The following is a 21,117-nucleotide window of genomic DNA, read 5'->3' on the forward strand; positions in this document are numbered from 1 at the left end:
CTTCTCCTGAGCACAGGTAAAACTCCTCTGACATTGTCTGTGGTTTGGTAAATCTCTTGACACGTCTGTGTGTGGTGGATCTTGATGCCTTGACCCCATCCTCAGTCCATTCCTTGTGAAGTTCACTCAGATTCTTGAATCAATTTTGCTTGACAATCCTCATAAGGCTTGGTTGTGCATCTTTTTATTCCACACTTTTTCCTTCCAGTCAACTTTCTGTTAACATGCTTAGATACAGCACTCTGTGAACAGCCAGCTTCTTTGGTAATGAATGTTTGTGGCTTACCCTCCTTGTGAAGGGTGTCAATGATTGTCTTCTGGACAACTCTCAGATCAGCAGTCTTCCCCTTGATTGTGTAGCCTAGTGAACCAAACAGCTCAGGAAACCTTTGCAGGTGTTTTGAGTCGATTAGCTGATTGGCGTGTCACCATATTCTAATTTGTTGAGATCGTGAATTGGTGGGTTTTTGTTAAATGTGAGCCAAAATCATCACAATTAAAAAAAAACAAAGACTTAAACTACTTCAGTCTGTGTGCATTTAATTTATTTAATACATGAGTTTCAGAATCTGAGTTGAATTACTGAAATAAATGAACTTTTCCACGACATCCTAATTTATTGAGGTGCACCTGTATCATAATTTCTGAGTGATATTGCTATATTTAGGTTATAGTTATTGCATAAAGCACATAAGGCAAACCCAAATATCTTCTCATGATCACATGCCATGGTTTGTTAGATGGTTTTGCAAAAACTATTTTAAAAGGAAATGACAAACGATGTTAAAAGCATTAGTGCAGAAAACCACATGTGAGCTCACTGAACATATTTCATTGCTTCTGAGTGAAAGTCAGTGTATGTAGAAACTGAACTTTACTGAAACAAAGCTTTGGAACATTTGAATCAAGCCAAGTCCATTTAGTTTCACAATAAATAAAATGGTGTCTGTATTTCACTGATTTAACGTCTTTTCTTTTTAAATTTGTATTTAATGTTAAATAAATACAATATGTATGTATTATTATTAATGCATTAATTACTATTACAGGGGAAAAAAATATAATCCACAGTGTTTGTTAAATGAATTATATTTTTGGGCCTGTTTTCTCCATTTTTCTCTAATAATTTCTAATGATAAATAATATAAACAACAGTGAAGCACAACAGAATTTAAAAGCACCAATGAGTTTTGGAATGGGTTTATCTTTCATTTACCTTTCTCTGCAACCTGCATTTTCCCACACAGAGATGTTGCTTCGCACTTTGTGTGTGTGTAATAGCAGTCTCAAAATCATACGCAAGTCAAAATAGACTGTGGCTTTGCATTACCTACACAAATGAATTCCCTGCCACAGTTTCTGACTGAGAAGTGTGAGCAAATAATCACGTAGGGGTCAGTTACCGTCAAGAGGAACTTCCCATGTTGCATGAACTTGCCTCATACCAGCAATAAAGAGCAGTAAAGCCTCTGCTAAATGTCAGTCATCATCAGAGCTGGTTAAGAGAAGTCTAGAAAACTGACTAGGATGAGTTTACCAACTAGAGAGCAATGTGAAGGCTGGAGTCCAGCTCAGGTCGCCGCTTTTCTCAGTCAGGTATGCATCCAGACATTCAATTTAACTGTAAACCACTTTTTGCACAAGATATTAGCAACTCTATTTGCCTTTTCAACATTATTTTGTTATTTTATTGATCTGCTGCACATAATGGTTATTCATGACCATGCAAAATGACTCAAACTTAATGGTGTTTGTTCACAGCACAACATGAAAGAATGTGCAGACGCTGTGCAGAGAAACAGGATTGACGGCTGTCGCTTTCTGGTAGGTTCCTTTCTTGCTCAATATTGATGCTTCTCTTTGCAAATGATGTATTAAGCTAAATCAAATCTGTTTTCTTTTTACTTATGTCATGATGAGTGATTAAGTCCACCATTCACAGATTTTAGATCAAATCAGTGATCAATGTAATAAATAAAAAAAAACAGCAGTTTCATTATTTCACATGGGGAAGTGAGCAGAAAAACTACTTCCTTAAATATATAATCACAGCTGCTGTGGTTTCTGTAATGGATTTGCATTGATGAGGCTGAGAGAGACTTTTTATGATCTAACTGGGATAGTTTACACTGTCGCACGACATTTCAACATCCATCTGAATCAGCGAAGCAGGTTTCGGCTGAGATTACCTATAGGAGTGTTTGGGAAACATGTTTGGAAACAGTCATTATAGTTGCAATTGCGTTTGTTGATATGGAAATTACACACTTCACAACATTTGAAATTAATCATTTGACATTTCCAGATGAAATAGATGGATGGTGGGACTTAAATGAAGTAGATCGAATTGAAGTTATCAGTCCAAACCCAAATTTACTGACTGTGCACCATATAAACTTGTGAATCATGAATATCAAACTCGATTTTGCTATGAAAATCAATTACAACATGTGGATATCAATGTTTTGTTGCATTGTGTGTAGACAGTATGTGTGTAATTTTTTATTTAAATTTTTTTTTTGATTACGGCTGGTAAATTAAATTAATTAATAATATATTATAAAATTAAATTAAATATAAAAAAAGTAAAATTAAAAACGTCAGATTCTTTAAAATCTTGTTAAAAGTGTGCTGAAAATAAAATACGTAATTTTTTTTGGTTGACTCAGAAATAAAATAAATAATGAAGTACAAAAACTAAAACAGAAATAGATTTTGATGCTTCTAATTTATTAATCTAATTAAAAGTATGTTGAAAATTAAATGCATTATTTCTCATTTTTGTTTTACTCATTTAAAATATAAACTTAAATTAAATTATACCACAAATATTTTCATTTCATTTTCATTTTTTATTTTTATTGCTCCATGGTAAAACACAAAACATTTCATTTTCATTTTTTTTTTTTATAAAAAAAAAAAAAACTAAAATAAAGACAGTTTTTAAAAGCTTTTTTATCATTGATTTTTAAATAGATTGTTCCTCATTTTGGTTTTGTTGACTCAGCGAGTTGACATGGCATTGCAAAAAAAAAAAAAAAAACTTCTGAAACTTCTGAAAACTCCAACTTTCAGATTAAAAAAATATCCCTACTTCCTTCCCGATTGATCAAGCGACCAGCACTTTCATTTACTTCGAAAAAAATAGCCTTGTCTTCCTATTTGCAGCCTAATAGTGTTTATTTGTACGAGATCCATCCGTCTTGTGCTAAAGTTCAGTGAAGTCAAAGAGAGTGTGCCGTATGTTTCAGATTTGTTTTTCTCTATTACTCCTCTACATCACTCCCACTGTCCTCCTGAATGGGTGTTAAGGGCATATATTAGACATCTTTGCATATTCATATGGTGTTTATGCATTAACCATCTGGTGAAAGAGTCTGTAGATCACAGGAACGTTTCCTCTGACACGCAGTGAGTGTGTGCTGAGAGCCTGATGAGCCATTTGTAAACACAGAACATGATTACTTTCAGTCCTGTGCTGGGGATAAAATAACTATTCCAACAAGAAGCAGAGGTCTAAACATTAGATGACTGTTTTTATAAATCACAACTGTGTGATTTCAATAGGAAAAGCACAGGGAAGAAAGAAAGCTTCACATCTTGCGTCCTCGGTCATGAGTGGCTTGCAGCTTTGAAAGCTATTTTCAAGCTGCTTCACAAACGCCGACCTGTTCTCAGATCAGTGTGAAAGATGAATCGTCAACACAAGAGTCCTGGAGCACATTTGCTCGTGTCTTCCTCTTTCAGAACAGAAGTAACTGTGACGTCTCGTGTGTCAGACCGAGTGCTGGGTCAAACTCGACGATCTCGTGTTCTTGATATATAATTCCTCAGATGTCTTTGACTGCTTTTCAGACAGTTTTGGAAAGTTGTGAAAGCGAGGGGCGAGTGGATACAGGACTCTGCTAAGCTTTTTAAAATGCAGCTGCGGTTCCAGGCCGCTGCTGAAGTGTCTCTCTCTGACTCCTGAAGAAACTCCACATAAATAATTCACTTTAGCAAGTAGCATCCATGGAGGCGCCCGGGCGAAATATTCGATATTTTATTCTGTGTCAAAAGGCTAAGCTTGATTTTTCGGCAGCGCTAGGTGATTTTCTTGTCTTTGTCTCTTCAGAGAGTTGCAGGGATTCAGAGAACTCAACCTCTTGTATTTGTCTCTATTAGACCCGTTTCTGCTCAGACTCTTATGAAAGGTGCCTTGCTAAATTCAGATGGTAAGGGTTTTGTTATTGTGGTTTTGAGATAAATATGAATTGCATTTTATTTTTGTATCTTTCATTTTCACTTAAATTTTAGTTTAAGTTTTATTAATTTTGTTGTGTGTTTTGGTCACCCCAACAACTGCACAGCAGTGTTCTAAAAACACGTAACAACACCCTAGCAACAGTCTGAAAACACATCACAGCACCCTAGCAACAGTCTGAAAACACATCACAGCACCCTAGCAACAGTCTGAAAACACATCACAGCACCCTAGCAACTTTCTTAAAACACCCCCACAGCACCATAGCAACAGTCTGAAAACACATCACAGCACCCTAGCAACAGTCTGAAAACACAATCACAGCACCCTAGCAACAGTCTGAAAACACATCACAGCACCCTAGCAAAAGTCTGAAAACACATCACAGCACCCTAGCAACAGTCTGAAAACACATCACAGCACCCTAGCAACATTCTTAAAACACCCCCACAGCACCCTAGCAACAGTCTGAAAACACCTCACAGCACCCTAGCAACCACAAAGCAACATTCTAAAAACAGCCCAACACTGCACCCTAGCAACATTCTAAAAACACCCCCACAGCACCCCAGCAACAGTCTAAAAAACACCTCACATCACCCTACCAACAGTCTGAAAACACGTCACAGCACCATAGCAACATTCCAAAAACACCCCCACAGCACCCTAGCAACAGTCTGAAAATACCACACAGCACCCTAGCAACCACAAAGCAGCATTCTAAAAACACCCCAAGACAACACCCTAGTAACAGTCTGAAAACACTCCACAACACCCTAGCAACCATAAAGCAACATTCTAAAAACATTCCAAGACAACACCCTAGCAACAGTCTGAAAACACCCTAGCAACCACAAAGCAATGTTCTAAAAACACCCCACAACACCCTAGCAACCATAAAGCAACATTCTAAAAACATTCCAAGACAACACCCTAGCAACAGTCTGAAAACACCCTAGCAACCACAAAGCAACGTTCTAAAAACATCCCAAGACAACACCCTAGTAACAGTCTGAAAACACCCCACAACACCCTAGCAACCATAAAGCAACATTCTAAAAACATTCCAAGACAACACCCTAGCAACAGTCTGAAAACACCCTAGCAACCACAAAGCAATGTTCTAAAAACACCCCACAACACCCTAACAACCATAAAGCAACATTCTAAAAACATTCCAAGACAACACCCTAGCAACAGTCTGAAAACACCCTAGCAACCACAAAGCAATGTTCTAAAAACACCCCACAACACCCTAGCAACCATAAAGCAACATTCTAAAAACATTCCAAGACAACACCCTAGCAACAGTCTGAAAACACCCTAGCAACCACAAAGCAACGTTCTAAAAACACCCCAACACAGCACTCTAGCAACGGTTTGAAAACACCCAACAACACCTTAGTAACCACAAAGCAACGTTCTAAAAACATCCCAAGACAACACCCTAGTAACAGTCTGAAAGCACCCAACAACACCCTAGCAACAATAAAGCAACATTCTAAAAACATTCCAAGACAACACCCTAGCAAAAGTCTGAAAACACCCTAGCAACCACAAAGCAATGTTCTAAAAACACCCCACAACACCCTAGCAACCATAAAGCAACATTCTAAAAACATTCCAAGACAACACCCTAGCAAAAGTCTGAAAACACCCTAGCAACCACAAAGCAATGTTCTAAAAACACCCCACAACACCCTAGCAACCATAAAGCAACATTCTAAAAAACATCCCAAGACAACACCCTAGCAACAGTCTGAAAACACCCTAGCAACCACAAAGCAACGTTCTAAAAACACCCCAACACAGCACTCTAGCAACGGTCTGAAAACACCCCACAACACCTTAGTAACCACAAAGCAACGTTCTAAAAACATCCCAAGACAACACCCTAGTAACAGTCTGAAAACACCCCACAACACCCTAGCAACCATAAAGCAACATTCTAAAAAACAACCCAAGACAACACCCTAGCAACCACAAAGCATCATTCCAAAAACACCCCACAAAACCCTAGCAACCACATAGCGACGCGCTAAAAGCAGTGCTGCAGTGCCACACACGTTTCCACCAGGACAGAGACTTCTGCTCAGCCAAACACGACTCATTTCCTTCAGATATAAAAACTGAATTCAAAATCAAGTTGCATCTTCAGGAATCTTCCTGAACTGCTAAAAAGAGCCAAATGAAAGGAGGCCCTAGAGTTTCAACACAAAACATAAACAGGTCAAACACAGTGGCCTGTTTATTATTCAGCAAGCATCGGAGCAGAAACTTACAGCCATGATCTGTTCTGTGGGTCTCAGAGGAATTCATTCAGGACTGTTTTTTCTTCCTGATGCTCTGTGGATCAGGTATTAACAGTCATCAAGGTCTGTTCGTTATCAAAGCACACAAATGAACAGACTTCCCCAGCACACTTCGAGTGCACACAGAGCAGATGACGTCAGGTGAATTTAATGCTGGCTAAGGGCGCCACCTAGTGTTGGAAATGAGTTTTCTGATTATATCATTTGACAGCTGCTTCATGTGAACTCTTTCAGATTGTATTGATTCAGTGAGTCGGTGAGTCAGTTATAATGTGCACAAAAACCATCAGCAAACTATTTTAACAGGGCTGTGTATAAAAGCTAGCTTAGTAAGGGACGTAACTTTTAAATAACAAACTAATTAGTCAGTGTGGTTACTGAAGAGCATACTAGTGTTCAAAATAAATTCTACATCCCTAATAAATCCAGAACAGTTCATCCTATGACCCTGAAATAAAACATAAAAAGAGCATATTTTAATTTGTTCATGTAATTTCACCATTTGACTTTACTTTGCAACTTTTGTTGCATTAAAAAATGACATTATTTATGTGAAATGATATGATATTCTTCTATGATCCGGTGTATAAAATGTTGAGGTTTTACTGGCAAAGTATATTCATAAAAATGCCAAAATAAATCAGGCATCTGAATTTATTATTTGACTATATTTAACCTCAGAAAATTTAACCCTGTTGCTTCTCTTGCAGATGCTCTCGGACGGAGACCTCAACAAATTCAGCTTCATCCATCGGCCGTAAGGAATCCATTTCTGTTTCTATTTCTACTCTAAACTTGTTGTTAGAAACACATGAAGTGAATCCCCTGTATTTCTCTCATGTGTTCCTCATTGATTGAGGTCAGTGACTGTCTGTGGCAGCGATGAGGAAGCTGCACTAGTTTTAGATCTATCAATGTTGTCAATTCTAGATATTAACATAACCTGGATTCCACATATGAGGCAAATGTTGTAAACTTGTTTATCACAAAAAAAAATTCTCAATGAACATTCTTTATATTTCATGGCCGAGTTATTCCAGGTTTAAAATATTTTTTTTTTTTTTTTTTTTTTTTTTTTTTTTTGGTTTAAAATATTTTCAAAAAGTATATATTTTTAGGCAGAATATGTACAAAGACATCAGTAAAGAACATTAAAGCATGTTTCTTCACTTGGTTTATGCAAGTAATATTAAGTGCTTTGAGAATTTTAGGAAATGCATTTTTAATTTTTTTTGTAAAGATACAAATATATACAGTATATTGGTGAGAATATATATATATAAAAATCTATATTTAACATTAAATTGCTATTTTATTTGGTTTGTAATCTATCAGCATGTAACTAAATAACTAAATATACATTAAAATATAGAAAGTTTAACTAATTTAATTTTGTACAAGAGAATATTTACAAATACATCAGTAAAGTACAATTATTAATTTTAATAATTAATTTTCACTTTAAGTTTTTTTTTCTTTTTTTTTTTTTTTGCAATTGTTGATCCAACATTATATTTGCTCTCTCTATACATTTTTTTATTTTTCCAAAAAAAAAAAAAACATGCAATTTTAATTTTTTATTTTAAATTATTTTTTGACAAAATAAAGTATGACATTTTTTTTTTAGAATTTTTTCACTTCTAAATATTCTAATAAGGTTTAGGCATTTTATTTTTTATTTTATTTTTTGCATAGAAACATATATATATATATATATATATATATATATATATATATATATATATATATATATATATATATATATATATATATATATATATATATATATATATATATATATATATTATGAAATTCATACAAGAGCAACTGAGCAAAACGTCACTGTTCCTCATCAGTTACAAACGCAACCAAAAATAAAACATACTTTCACTATCCCCTCAAAACATTTTTAGAAATCTCAAGCAGTGTGTTTCATATCCTTGGACTAAATGACATGTTCTCACTTTATCAATTATGAATACAAATGCATTAAAAACCATTCATAGTGCAAGCTCTCATGCATCAGGAGACTGCTGGAAGAAACAGAAGAGAACAATAATAAAGTTCATTAAGAGAAGACATTCATAATTATAATTAGACGCATAAAATGATACAAAAAGCACAGACGGAGAACTGAGAGCGCAGAGACGCGAGAAATAGCATCATTTCATTAAAGTGAATCAGTTCAAAGTGGCTCTAAATATAGAGGTAACATGAGATTCAACAGCAGTTTCATAATCCTCCTTACCAACCACTTCTGTGGAAACAAAAAAAAACGTCGCCCTCAGCTGTAACATGTGCTGCTTAACCACCGATGTCCAACACACTCATTATGAGCCATTCGACTACTAGCAGACACTTAACTACCGGTTCATGCGACTAACTAACCGCAGTCGCTACAGAGACACAGCATGGAGCATTTCAACAGAATCACAGCTCCTGCTTCAGATAAACTTAGGTAAGGCAAACTTTTAAACTATTTACTTTGACTGTTATCTTTGCACAAGGAAGTCCTCAGCTCTCAGTTTCAGTCGGACTACTGCAAGTTAAAGATTGTCTGTGTATTCAATAAATCAAAATGCTTGCATTCACTAAATCTCTGCGTGCATTTATCAATTAAACAGTTTTTTTAGATGCATCTCTCAAAACTAGAGGGAAGCTTTTGAAATGACACTGAAATCGTTATTTATAAAAGGTAAAGCATTAAAGATGTAATCAGTGATACTTGATGCCAGCGGAGGTCAGTGAATTGTGTTGAATTTCTACGCAGCTGTGAAGTTTTGTGAAGACTGTAATTATATTCATTACACGTCTGTCCTCCACAAACACAGATGTGAAGCAGCTCAGACGGGGTCTGTCTGAAACAGCTCGCTTTATATCTGATAAGATGTTAGAAGCCACAGTTCATGCTTTACGCTTGAACAGAAACTTAGAAACACGTCTGAAGCAGATCCATGAAGCAGATTAATGATTGCTTTCTACTGATGCAAATATTTAACTATTGATTATCTATCTATTAAAGTTCAAAAGTGTGTTTTTTTTAAAGAAATTAATACTTTTATTCAGCAAGGATGCATTAAATGTATCAAAAGTGACGGTAACAAAGTAACAACTGAGTTCTGTTTCAAATAAACGCTGTTCTTTTGAACTTTTTGTTCATCTGTGAATCCTGAAAAAAAAATGCATCATGGTTTCCGCAGAAATATTGAGCAGCACGACTGTTTTCATCATTAATAATATTCAGAAATGTTTCTCGAGCAGTAAATCATCATATTTTCATGATTTCTGAAGATCATGTGACACTGAAGACTGGAGGAATGATTATGAAAATACAGCGGAGCATCACAGAAATAAATTATATTTTAACAGATATTCATATAGAAGACTGTTATTTAAAATTGTAATAATATTTCAGATTTTGTCCTGTAATATTAGAAGTATAACATACTTATTTCTATTAAAAAATAAATAAAATAAAAAAATCTTACCGACCTCAAAATTTGAATCTATATGTGTTCTTATTTAACTTGTTTTTGTGTGTTTCAGGCAGCTCCAAAAAATCGTCCAAGACATAAAAAAGAATGACGACAGCCTTTTCAACAGACTAAAAAGGTGTGTAACATTCGACATACTTCTTGGTGAATTAAAACAGGAGAAGACAGTTATCTATCGAGTTTAAAACGCGAGGAAACATCTGGTGACCGTCCTCAAACACATTTCCTCTCACTTCCTCTATTCACACCGAGCCATAGTCCCAAAACACTCATAAGGTGTGGCATGCATGACAGAAACAATATCAAACTTACAGCAAAAGAAGCAATCGTTATTAATGAAGGAACACCTGCTGTGCAAAAACATGCATGAGTTCTTTATTGCAACATGAGATCCCAAAAGCAGTTTTAGCACATTTATGTTTATAAATGTAATAATTAGTGGTGTTTTCCAAGTATCACTGATACTATTGTTCTTGCTTACGGCTCGGGGGTTTTTCCAAACCCTCAGTATGAAACGCCAGTGCACTTCATTGCATTTTTGTTCCACACCATCACACGAAAGATGTGCTGGTACTTTACCTAAAACACTAGATTTACAAGTTCCAGCAATAAAACAGGCAGAAAAATACACCTGATGAGTTTTACACCACTCGTGCTTTCTTTAGGAAATGTGAAACACTTTAGCAAATTAATGCAAGAGCTGAAAGTTATGTCGGAAGTATTCCAAATGAATAATTTAACAGTCTTCAGAGGAGTGGAAAAGGGGAAAGCGATAAGGATAGGGATCACATAATGTCATGCATGTGTGAAAAAGCCCTGAGAGTGGATCAAATAGTTGCAATCTGTCTCCGATTCAGACAGGAATCATGTGTTTGTGGTGTTTCCAGCTGATTATGGGAGCATGCAAGGCTTCTTCACATTACTGTACAGTTGTTGTCAAAAGCAGAAATGCAACAAAATGCACACATTTTGTGAGAAAGTGTGACGCACTGCAGCAGAACAGACACTATTTTTGGAATCAGTACCTCAAAATATATATATATGAGATCTCTATACATATTAGATTTAATTCAGCATGGCTGTGTTAGTCATCCATACGCATAACTGAAATATTTTGCATTTTAATCTATTCATTCCTAAGGTTTCAGACAGAACAAACAGCTAATATTCTCAAAACCGGGAGAAATACATTGGACCGGTATGATTTCTATGTTGTGAATCCTGTTTGATTGAGGCTTCAACCTTAAAACCAAGCATGTGTGTCTTTTTCCATTTACCTGCACAAAAAAATAAAAATAATAATAATAATAATAATGATAAAAAAAATATCTAGTGAATTTAAATTAATTAATGGTTTATTTTAATTATTTAATTAATTTTAATGTTAATTAATTATTTTTTTTAATTATTATTCATTAAATTTTTAGCATTTTATTTATTTAATGATTTAATTTTTTTTTTTTTTTTTTTTTTTTTTTTAAGCAAGTTATCTTGCTTTAAAATGGCATCAAAGCTCATGATGTCCTTTAAAGCGTCTGCTTTGATCTTCTCTATCTATATAAGCATGAACTGACTTTAACATTGTATTGTCTTCTTGCATAATCAGCAGGTATTTTTCTGTTTAACACTGCTCAGCTGCTTTGACACAAGCGTTATATAAATAAATGTGTCTTCACTATGTGTAGAAATAGCACCAGACGCCCACCGTAACGTCTGCGAGAGCTTTAACAACCGTCTCATTATTCTGTGTCCTGCCATTGTGTGTCTTTGCTTTCATTCGTTATGATTACATGTAATTATGTGCTTTAACTGTTGCTGACACATGAAACCCAGCATTAACACACAGCAATGAACTTCCTGTATTTTGAGTTGCTTTTGATTTTGTTTCAGAATAAAGAAGAAAAGACCTCCGAAAGTACCAGTGCGAGACTATCAAGGCAAGTTCAAGTCTCTGAACTAGAAAGTGAATGTGCCGTTGAAAAAATGTGCAAGTAGGCTACTTTTACCTGATCCGAATCCTAAAAAAACGGCTTTATCTGATGTAACTCAGTGCAGTCTGGGAATTATCACGACATATCTGGACCATCAAAACAGGATTGAATCTAAGTTAGGACAAATGTTGCATTTTTAGCTTCTGACCTCAAGTTGTGTCACTTTTCAGGTGAAGCTCCAGATTCTGAGAAGGACTCTGACTCTGATTTTGTAAGTGCATCAGTAAAAGATATTCGCAGCTCACTTACAGGAGAACTTTCGCAAATATAACGCTGAATGGATGTAAAATCTGTAATAATTCAATGCACAATGCAATAACTGTAGCCCATGTGCATGCAATTCAATATTCTAGCTCAAATATTTATTAAAAACACATTTTACGCGAACTGAAAATGTCTGAAAGGTTTAATTAGTAATATGACATTTTAATAAAATGTTATAATAAAAACAAAATTTGGTGTAGATTTTCACTCAGAAATGACTTTTAAGCAAATATAAAATGTACAAATAAGAATGGAAACTAACAAAAGGTAAAACTAAATTACTTAAAAATGTAAATGTAAAATGAAATGAAAATAAATAAATAAATGTAAAAAAAATACATATAAAAATAAAAATGCAACTGAAAAAAATTAACAATATATATATATATATATATATATATATATATATATAAATTATATTAAATTATATATTCTTTTTTTTTAATTATTTATTTTTTGTTATTTTCCATTTTCATTTTTGTTTTTTACCTATTATATATATATATATATATATATATATATATATATATATATATATATATATATATATATATATATATATATTATACGTAAAAATTAAAATGAAAAAGGAAAATAAAAAAAATATAAAAACAAAAAATATAAAAATAAAAACAAACTAAAATATGAATAAAAACTAACTAGTTGCCAAGGAAATATTTCTCACTTTCATTAAGGTTTACTTGATGTACTAAAATAACCAAAACTGAAATAAAAGTAAGAAAAAAGTTAAATAAAATAGACATATATAAAAAGTCATACTAAAATAATTAAAAACTAAAATTTTAAAATGTAAAGGCTAAATAAATAAATAAATAACCCATTTTTTATGAAAACAGAAAATAAAATTAAAATACAAATGCACATAAAAATAGTAATAAAACCTATAATCTCAATGATACTAAAATAACAGTCAGATTTACATCTAATTAAATCAAATCTTAAGTTATACATTTATTTGAAACAATAATGACTGCTGACACGTCAAACATGTTTGAGATGAGTAAAAAAGAGTAAAAATTTTGCAGGTTTTCCAGTTGAACTGATGTAAAAGCATGAAATATAAAGAGATATATAAGGAGATACACTGATCACATGTCCATCTTTAACTGTAACAGGACAGTGACACGTACGAGGACCCCCAGGGGGAACACGATGATAGCTACGAGCCCCCGCCGAGGCTGGACGGACACATGAAGGGCTTTACGGTCAGCCCGTCCATCACCAACACCAGAGGAGAGTATGTGGGTGAGTCAGCTCCACCTCCAATCATCTGACGGTCAGGAGTCAGGTGGGACTGTTTCTTAACGAGGCATCTGGAATAATATTAAATGTCCTTTTTGACCCCAGCCAGGCACCGTACGCTAACTGTTGTGCTTCACAGTGATGCACACGCACTTTAAATCTGGACATTCAAATATTTAAGAATTTAAATATTATTGAAATGCTGGAAAAATGTATGTCATGTGGCCAGTGAGAGCTGTTAAAGGAGAAAAAGTAAAAAAGTACGTAATATTTGAAATGAGCTATTCATTATGGTATGCAATAAATGTGCATACTTAGTTAAGACATTTTATTAATTAAAAAATGGGGAAACTGACGTGCTACAGTTTTAAAAACAGTTTTTCTGTCTTGCATTTTATCTCTCAAATGGATGGATGTTTTGTTTTTGTTTTAATATGGAAATTAGCTAAAGTAAAATGATTAGTTGTGCAAGCCCTGATTTAAATAAATGCATATAATAAATATTTTACAAATTATTTACAAATATTGCCTAATATCCCATTTTCATTAAAAAAAATTATATATATATATATTTTTTTTGTGTGTGTGTGTGTTTGTTTGTTTTTTTTGTTTTTTATTATTATTATTTTTTTTTTTTTTGTGAATTAGTTTTCTCTTTTTCTTCATTAATGCTCCCACTTTCTGTAGTGGAATGGCAATTAAATATTACATATGCAAACATTTTCCAGCATTTCTGTAAAAAAAAAAAAAAGTATCCATATAAAAAATGTGGATGGTAATGGTTAAAAAAAAAAAAAAAAAAAAAAAAAAAAAAACAGAAAATAAGGCAAAAAAAAGGTAAAAAAAAAAAAAAATTTACTATATTTATTTAAAATAAAATAAAGCAGAAAAAAATGAAGATGAAAATTAAAATTTGTAAAAAAATATGTAACTAAATTTGTGTAATTTATGAAAGTATCTCTATAACAAGTAAACACTCTAATTGAATTAGTTTAAAATGCGCGTGGTAGTAAATAAAAAAGATAAACCAAATGACTTTTGCACTGATCCCTTCTTGTAAAGTCACGGATGTGGATTTCTATGCAACTGAATTACCACATGAACTTTGTGTTTGAGAAAATCATTAGACGGATGATGGGAGAAAAACACTGGAGTTCTGCATTCAGACAGCTCCTGCAACACAACTGTGAATTTCTTTCTCAAACTCGCCTTCTAATGTCAATCTCGATCAATCTCAATCAAAGAAACGAGATGCGAGAAGCATGTTGACTTTAAAACCCAGTCCCAACCCAGTGAACAGAATTACAGTAGAGTAAGTGATGATGTAAAACTAAAAGGTCCAGTTCACCAAAAGCAGCGTGTAAACCCGGACTCCCTGTGTCTTGCAGACAGCTGTCGTGGTCGACCGGCGAAACCAAACCATCCTTTCCATGTGCAACAGAGACACAAACCCCCTCGACTGACCCACCGCAGCCTGCCGGAGGAAGATGATGTAATAACGGCTTGTATTGATAACACAGACTTTCATTTAGTGCTCAATAAAGTCCTGACGCTGAAGCTCTCTCCTCCGTTCAGGACGATTACATCGAGCCGGAGGACCAGACAGTGGATGATAATTACATCGACCCCACTGAGAAAACAGCATCAAGTAAGAAGAGCGAGGAATGCACGCTGAATTACTCCGGTGTAAATCAAGCCCTAATGATGTGTAATGTGTGTTAATAGAGCCGCTGGTCAACAGAGGAGCCAAACCATCTGGAAAAAGTCCTGGTGAGAGATTGATTAGATTTCACTGATCAAATATTTGTGTATTACACTTTAAATTATTATTTTATTTTTTATTTTTTTAGATTTCTACGAGATTCCTGATATGAAGGTGAGATGAAATCAAAAGAGCTTTGTCAAGGTCACTGATGTGATATTCGGATCAAAAATAAAAAAATAAAGGATTTTATTTGGCAAGAAAAGTCATCTCAGATTTTTGTTATACAGTAATAAAAATCATGATTGTATTATTATTATTGAAGTTAAAATCGCCATAGATTACAAGTAGTACAACATCAGACATAAAATAATATTTTTTATATTTACAATAATATTTTTTTTTTTATATTTATAATAATATTTAATAGTAACATTTTTACATTTTTATTTTATATCATTTTTTCTATTATTATTTTTTATTTATTTTTTATTTTGGCATAAAATATGACCTGAACAGGTATTACAACATCATACATAATATAATATTTAATTTTTTAGATTTATAATAATATTTAATAATAACATTTTTAAATATATATTTATTTATAGTTTTTACATTTATTTTACATTTTTACAATTTTATATTATATATATATATATATATATATATATATATATATATATATATATATATATATATATATTTATTATTATTATTTTCTTTTATAATTTTGTCATAAAATATGACCTGAACAGGTAGTACAACATCATACATAATATCATATTTTTTATATTTACAATAATATTTTTTATATATTTATAAAAATATTTAATAATAATAATAATAATAATAATAATTATATATATATATATATATATATATATATATATATATATATATATATATATATATATATATATATATATATATATATATATATATAGTTTTTACATTTATTTAACATTTTCTACATTTTATTTTATTTTATATATTATTATGTTTTTATAATTTTGGCATGAAATATGACCTGAACAGGTAGTCCAACAAATAACATCATGCATTAAATACAATATTTATTTATGGACAATTAACTTGCTTTATAACTGCTCTGACAAAATGCTTTGTGTTTAATTATAGGAGAACTCTCCGTCTAAGACCAGGTAAAACTCTTAAAAATTAACCCTTCTTTCTCTTTAATATTTTTTATTACATTAATTAATTAAACTGAACTCAGTTTTCATTACAGCACTAATAATATTCAATATGGATAAAAGCATGTCAGTTTGACCAGTTTAAGTCAGCAATTACATAGTACATGAATATGAGACGTGAATATCCATACATGAAAATCTACACTACAACTGCTCAGTCTTACAGTAATAGTGTTCATATTTTTTTCCAAAAGCAGCCCTTGATGATTCAGTCCTCGACTTCCTCGTGTCCTTTGTTACTGAGTCACACATCACATGCTTCTCTGTTCTCTGTCAATAACTGATGTTTTCTGATCAGCAGGAGTAACTCCAGTCTGCAACCCAGCACACAGGCGCCACCTACAGCCAGTCCACGGTATTACACCATCAAGACCATTACACACCACTAGATTATAATGCACTGGATTCACCTCTGTTCAGTTACTCAGCAGCACTTATAAACACCATTATAACCATCTCAAAATACTAGCTTCTATCAAATGCATAAATACATACTTCTTTCATGAGATGATGACACTGCCATTTTTCAAAAACACTACAAAACAAGTTTTACAGGAAAGAGTTAAATGCATGAACAAACAAGCAATTTAAGTGTTTCCATGTTATATCTATTCACACAGAGTGAACATCAAAAGCCCAAAAAATCCAGTGAGTATTAAATATTTTTTTATTCTATATATATATATATATATATATATATATATATATATATATATATATATATATATATATATATATATATAAAATTTTAAAAAATAAGAACATAGATAATAATATATTTTAATTCATTTTTAATTTTAAATAATAAATTATTTTTCTATTTTTCTATTTTATATATATATATATATATATATATATATATATATATATATATATATATATATATATATAAGACAAATGAAATGCTTCATATGAAAAAAGTAAAATTTTATAATGCAGACATTTGTTGAAAATTAAAAATCAACAATGGTTTTACAGCATTTATTAATTTGAGATAATATTAATCTCAACTTTTACTAAAACGTGCTTAAAATCAACAATTATATCTGTTAATATTAATGGACTGTAAATATGAATATTATTTTTAAATAGCACTAACTAACTTAGATGATGCAAAATCTAACTATTGATTATCTATCTACTAAAGTGTGTGTTTGTTTTAAGAAATTAATGAAAACGAACATGATTCATAAAAATACCATTTTGCTATTATGTAAATGAGTGACCTATATGTAGATATATAACCGTGGAAATACATGCTTTGAATGGAGATTATGATGACGGTCTGCATGTGTTTTGAGCAGGAACCACAGTCCGAGGACGAGTATGAGATGTGTGACGCAGAAGACAGTGAGTATCAGTCACAAACCAGACCGGAGCGAATGAATGCATCAAAAACAATCACAGACAGCAACCACATGTGTCTGATTCTCATTAGGTGTTAATGAAGGGCCAGAGGAGACCACAGAGGCCTGCAGACCATCAATACCTACACCGCTACCTAGAGACCTGTAAGTGACTCCTTCAAACCCTGAACAATAATAAATCAAATCTGCCATAATATCAGGCTCACTATCTAACGGTTCATCACGGCTGATCTTTTAGGAAGAAACCTAATCCTCCTTTGACACCGGTATGGACTCGCTTATCCTATCTAATCTCTATTATTTAAGGGTAAATCAAAACATTCTGTGACAAACACCTTTCAATTTTTTTGCAGAAACCAAACATTGCTCCCAGGGAGAGTGAAGGTAACTATCAACGTGATGCAAAACAGAATGCATATGCTATGAGAAATGTTAATTTTAAAAAATGTCTTTGTTTATAATGTGCAATTTGGGCAGATCCATTCATGCATGAAAAAAAAAAAAAACTAGCATGCTGCATGAATTAAACCTGATGCAATTTTCCTCAAGAGCTCTGTTTTACCATATAATTGGAATTTGGCAGGTGCATGCATGCACAGAAAAAAATATCATTCTGTACGTTTCTTCTCTGTTTTATAATGCACAATATTGGCAGATCAATGCATGCATGAAGAAAATGAACATGCTGCAAGAATTAATCTACACTGCATTTGGTCAAACTGATGCGTGATGCTTTCCTAAACTATAAGCTCTGTTTTATAACCCACAAGCTGGCAGACCCATGCATGAATGCATAGAGAAAATGAGAATACCACACATTTCTAATACAGTATTCCATTAATGAAGCGGTTTTATTATGCACAGTTTGGCTCATCCAATCATGTGCATGCATATACGGCACAAATAAAATCTTCACTGCATTTTGTTAAACTGATGCAATATTCCACAAATTAAGTTCAGTTTTTAATGCACAATTTAACAGATTCATGCATGCATGCTTAAAGACACCAAGCATGTTTCCACAAATAAAGCTGTTTTATAATGCACAGTTTAACAGATCCATACATGCATACTCGCATACAGATAATTAGCATAATGCTCAAGCAGTACTAGTATAGTAGTAAAGTATTCTGAATATAGCCAATGACTTACAGATGCTACCGACATGAGAGTTTCCTGCACATTTATAAAGAGGGAATTTGAACTATGACCTTGAAAGCAAATTTTAAAGTTGCTTATTAACAATTGCATAATCTTTTTTACAGCCACATTAATTAAAACAACACCAGGGACTATACCACGAAGCCCAGCGGACACCATACCGAGCCCTTCAGCAACAGGGTTCCATCGAGCCAAGTAAACAACAGTTTTCATCATCTCCTGTAGGCATGAACTATCATGCTTTTATGAGCAGAAAGTTAAACTACAGTTTCCTTTTCTGTTACAGGATGCCTCTGCCTCGGCAGCTTCCCTCCCAGAGTAAGATGCATGCTTTTTCAGTGGACATGATTTCTGGCAACACTGCTGGAAGAGAACTGAACTGAGTGTTGTCTATTGTCCTCTTGCTTTATCAGCACACGTGTTTCCTGTTTAACACTGTAAAGCTGCTTCAACACTATATGTATTATATAAAGTGCTATATGAATAAAAGTTGACATTTTTCTGTCCACAAGGCCGAAGACTTGCATGCATTTCTTTTCTAGCTGTTGATTAGTATATTTTGTTTCTACAGGCAAAGGGATGTTGGCTTCGGACAGCAGATCAGCTAGAGATGCTGAAGAGGTGATTGCATTGACAGACTTCCCTTCAAATGTGATGAAAATGAAAAATGCATGTTTGTGTGTCTGAGTTCGCATCATAACTACTATAATCAAGGACATCCCAGCATGCACTTACAGCGTCTGTCAGTCTAACTGTCCTGTTCTCTCACACAGGAAGCTGGTGTGTATAAAAAGGTTTGGTATGCCAGCAGCTGTGACCGCAAGACAGCAGAGGACGCTCTCATACGCTCAGCCAAGGCACGTCAAACCTGCACTAAACATCTACATTGATGCATTTATCCAAAGCAACTTACAGTGCATTCAGGCAAATTGTTTCAATGCAAATATTTCTATCAAATGTAAATCATTCAATATTTCACACAGGAGGAAAAATCAGTTTAAAAAGCAGTCCAATTTCCGTAAAAAAAAAAAAATGGTTAAAATATGTTTACTCACCATAAAAATCTACAAATACTATATTTCATAAAGGACTGCCAGTAAAAAAGGCAGGCTGTTGCACATATAAAATGCAACCTCTTTATTCCGACAGTGCATGACTCATATTAACATTACAGAATAGAACATGATCAACATGAACATTTAACATTCAATTTAAATAAATGCAATAACATTTTTGTTTATAATGCATTAACCTAAAATAGAAATTAAAACAGGGTCTTGGGTCAAAAATGGCTCCTGATCTAAGCTTTACAACATCATCAGAGTATCGTTCCTGTAGTGGTGCTTGCAACACCAAGTTCATGGGTTCGATTTCCAGGATGAATGCATGAGCTGATTAAGAGTAATTTATGCTGTATGAGGATAAATGCATGCCAAATGCATAAATGTACAGTAAATACCAGTCTAACCTGCTTGAGATCTTATGTGTCTGTGTCTGATTTGATTTCAGGACGGCTCTTTTCTGCTCAGGAAGAGCTCTGGTGTGGACGCACAGCAGCCGTACACCCTGGTGGTGTTTTACAACAGTCGCGTTTACAACATCCCTGTCCGCTACATCGCTTCCACCAAACAGTATTCTTTAGGGAAAGAGAAACAAGGAGAGGAGGTAAAAACAGACACGGAAGTGTTTGAATACTTTGCTTTTGAAAATTAAAATGTTTTCATTATTTGCTCATTCTCAACTCAATGTTATTTAACTAATGCTCTCATAACATGCGGAAAAGTGTGAGTTAAGTCTTTGTGGTGTCTTATGGAAGCTTGTTTCCACCATGCACGGAATAAAAATAAAAAAGTATCGTAATCTCGTAATTTTTTTCTCTGAATACTGAGTTTTACATCTTGCAATTCTGAAAACTGAAAAAAAAAGTAAAAAAGGTTATCGCATCTTTATATCTCACAATTCAGTTTTTTTTTCAATAGTCATAAAAAGCCTGAATAGTGAGATATAAACTTTTGTGCAAAATATTCCTCGACCAGAACTCACTTTGCAAAAAAACTAATAAAAACAGGTCTTGAAAGTGCAAAAGCATTGTCTGCATAAAGAAGC

At 33.3% G+C, this 21,117-nt stretch overlaps 1 protein-coding gene across 3 annotated transcripts; it reads left to right on the forward strand.

Annotated features, from left to right (window-relative positions):
• Positions 1 to 1,453: 1,453 nt before the first annotated feature.
• LOC113080902 (B-cell linker protein-like) lies at positions 1,454 to 20,859 on the forward strand. Of its 3 annotated transcripts, none has more exons than XM_026252950.1 (24): positions 1,454 to 1,596; positions 1,762 to 1,824; positions 7,266 to 7,312; positions 10,102 to 10,167; positions 11,191 to 11,247; positions 11,940 to 11,986; positions 12,211 to 12,251; positions 13,441 to 13,570; positions 14,956 to 15,059; positions 15,143 to 15,215; positions 15,293 to 15,337; positions 15,418 to 15,443; positions 16,410 to 16,432; positions 16,782 to 16,838; positions 17,104 to 17,131; positions 17,788 to 17,833; positions 17,922 to 17,994; positions 18,089 to 18,116; positions 18,204 to 18,234; positions 19,116 to 19,206; positions 19,298 to 19,329; positions 19,583 to 19,632; positions 19,785 to 19,868; positions 20,521 to 20,859. In XM_026252950.1, the coding sequence occupies exons 1-24, from the start codon at positions 1,528 to 1,530 to the stop codon at positions 20,722 to 20,724; spliced, it is 1,515 nt and encodes a 504-aa protein (XP_026108735.1). In that variant the 5' UTR covers positions 1,454 to 1,527; the 3' UTR covers positions 20,725 to 20,859. The 3 variants fall into 3 exon arrangements, with proteins under 3 accessions (XP_026108735.1, XP_026108736.1, XP_026108737.1); XM_026252951.1 differs by having other exon boundaries at positions 16,785 to 16,838; positions 20,521 to 20,858; XM_026252952.1 differs by lacking the exons at positions 1,454 to 1,596; positions 1,762 to 1,824; positions 7,266 to 7,312 and adding an exon at positions 8,816 to 9,013 and having other exon boundaries at positions 20,521 to 20,852.
• The last annotated feature ends 258 nt before the right edge of the window (positions 20,860 to 21,117 follow it).

Source organism: Carassius auratus, unplaced genomic scaffold (assembly GCF_003368295.1).
Source record: "Carassius auratus strain Wakin unplaced genomic scaffold, ASM336829v1 scaf_tig00032537, whole genome shotgun sequence".
In the NCBI taxonomy this organism is placed as follows: domain Eukaryota; kingdom Metazoa; phylum Chordata; class Actinopteri; order Cypriniformes; family Cyprinidae; genus Carassius; species Carassius auratus.

Excerpts from the sequence above, each read along its gene's own strand:
- LOC113080902 (XM_026252950.1), top strand. The coding sequence starts at position 1,528 with ATGAGTTTACCAACTAGAGAGCAATGTGAAGGCTGGAGTCCAGCTCAG. Across the intron at positions 1,825-7,265 it reads TTGACGGCTGTCGCTTTCTG|ATGCTCTCGGACGGAGACCT; the intron begins GTAGGTTCCTTT and ends CTTCTCTTGCAG. Across the intron at positions 12,252-13,440 it reads AGGACTCTGACTCTGATTTT|GACAGTGACACGTACGAGGA; the intron begins GTAAGTGCATCA and ends TAACTGTAACAG.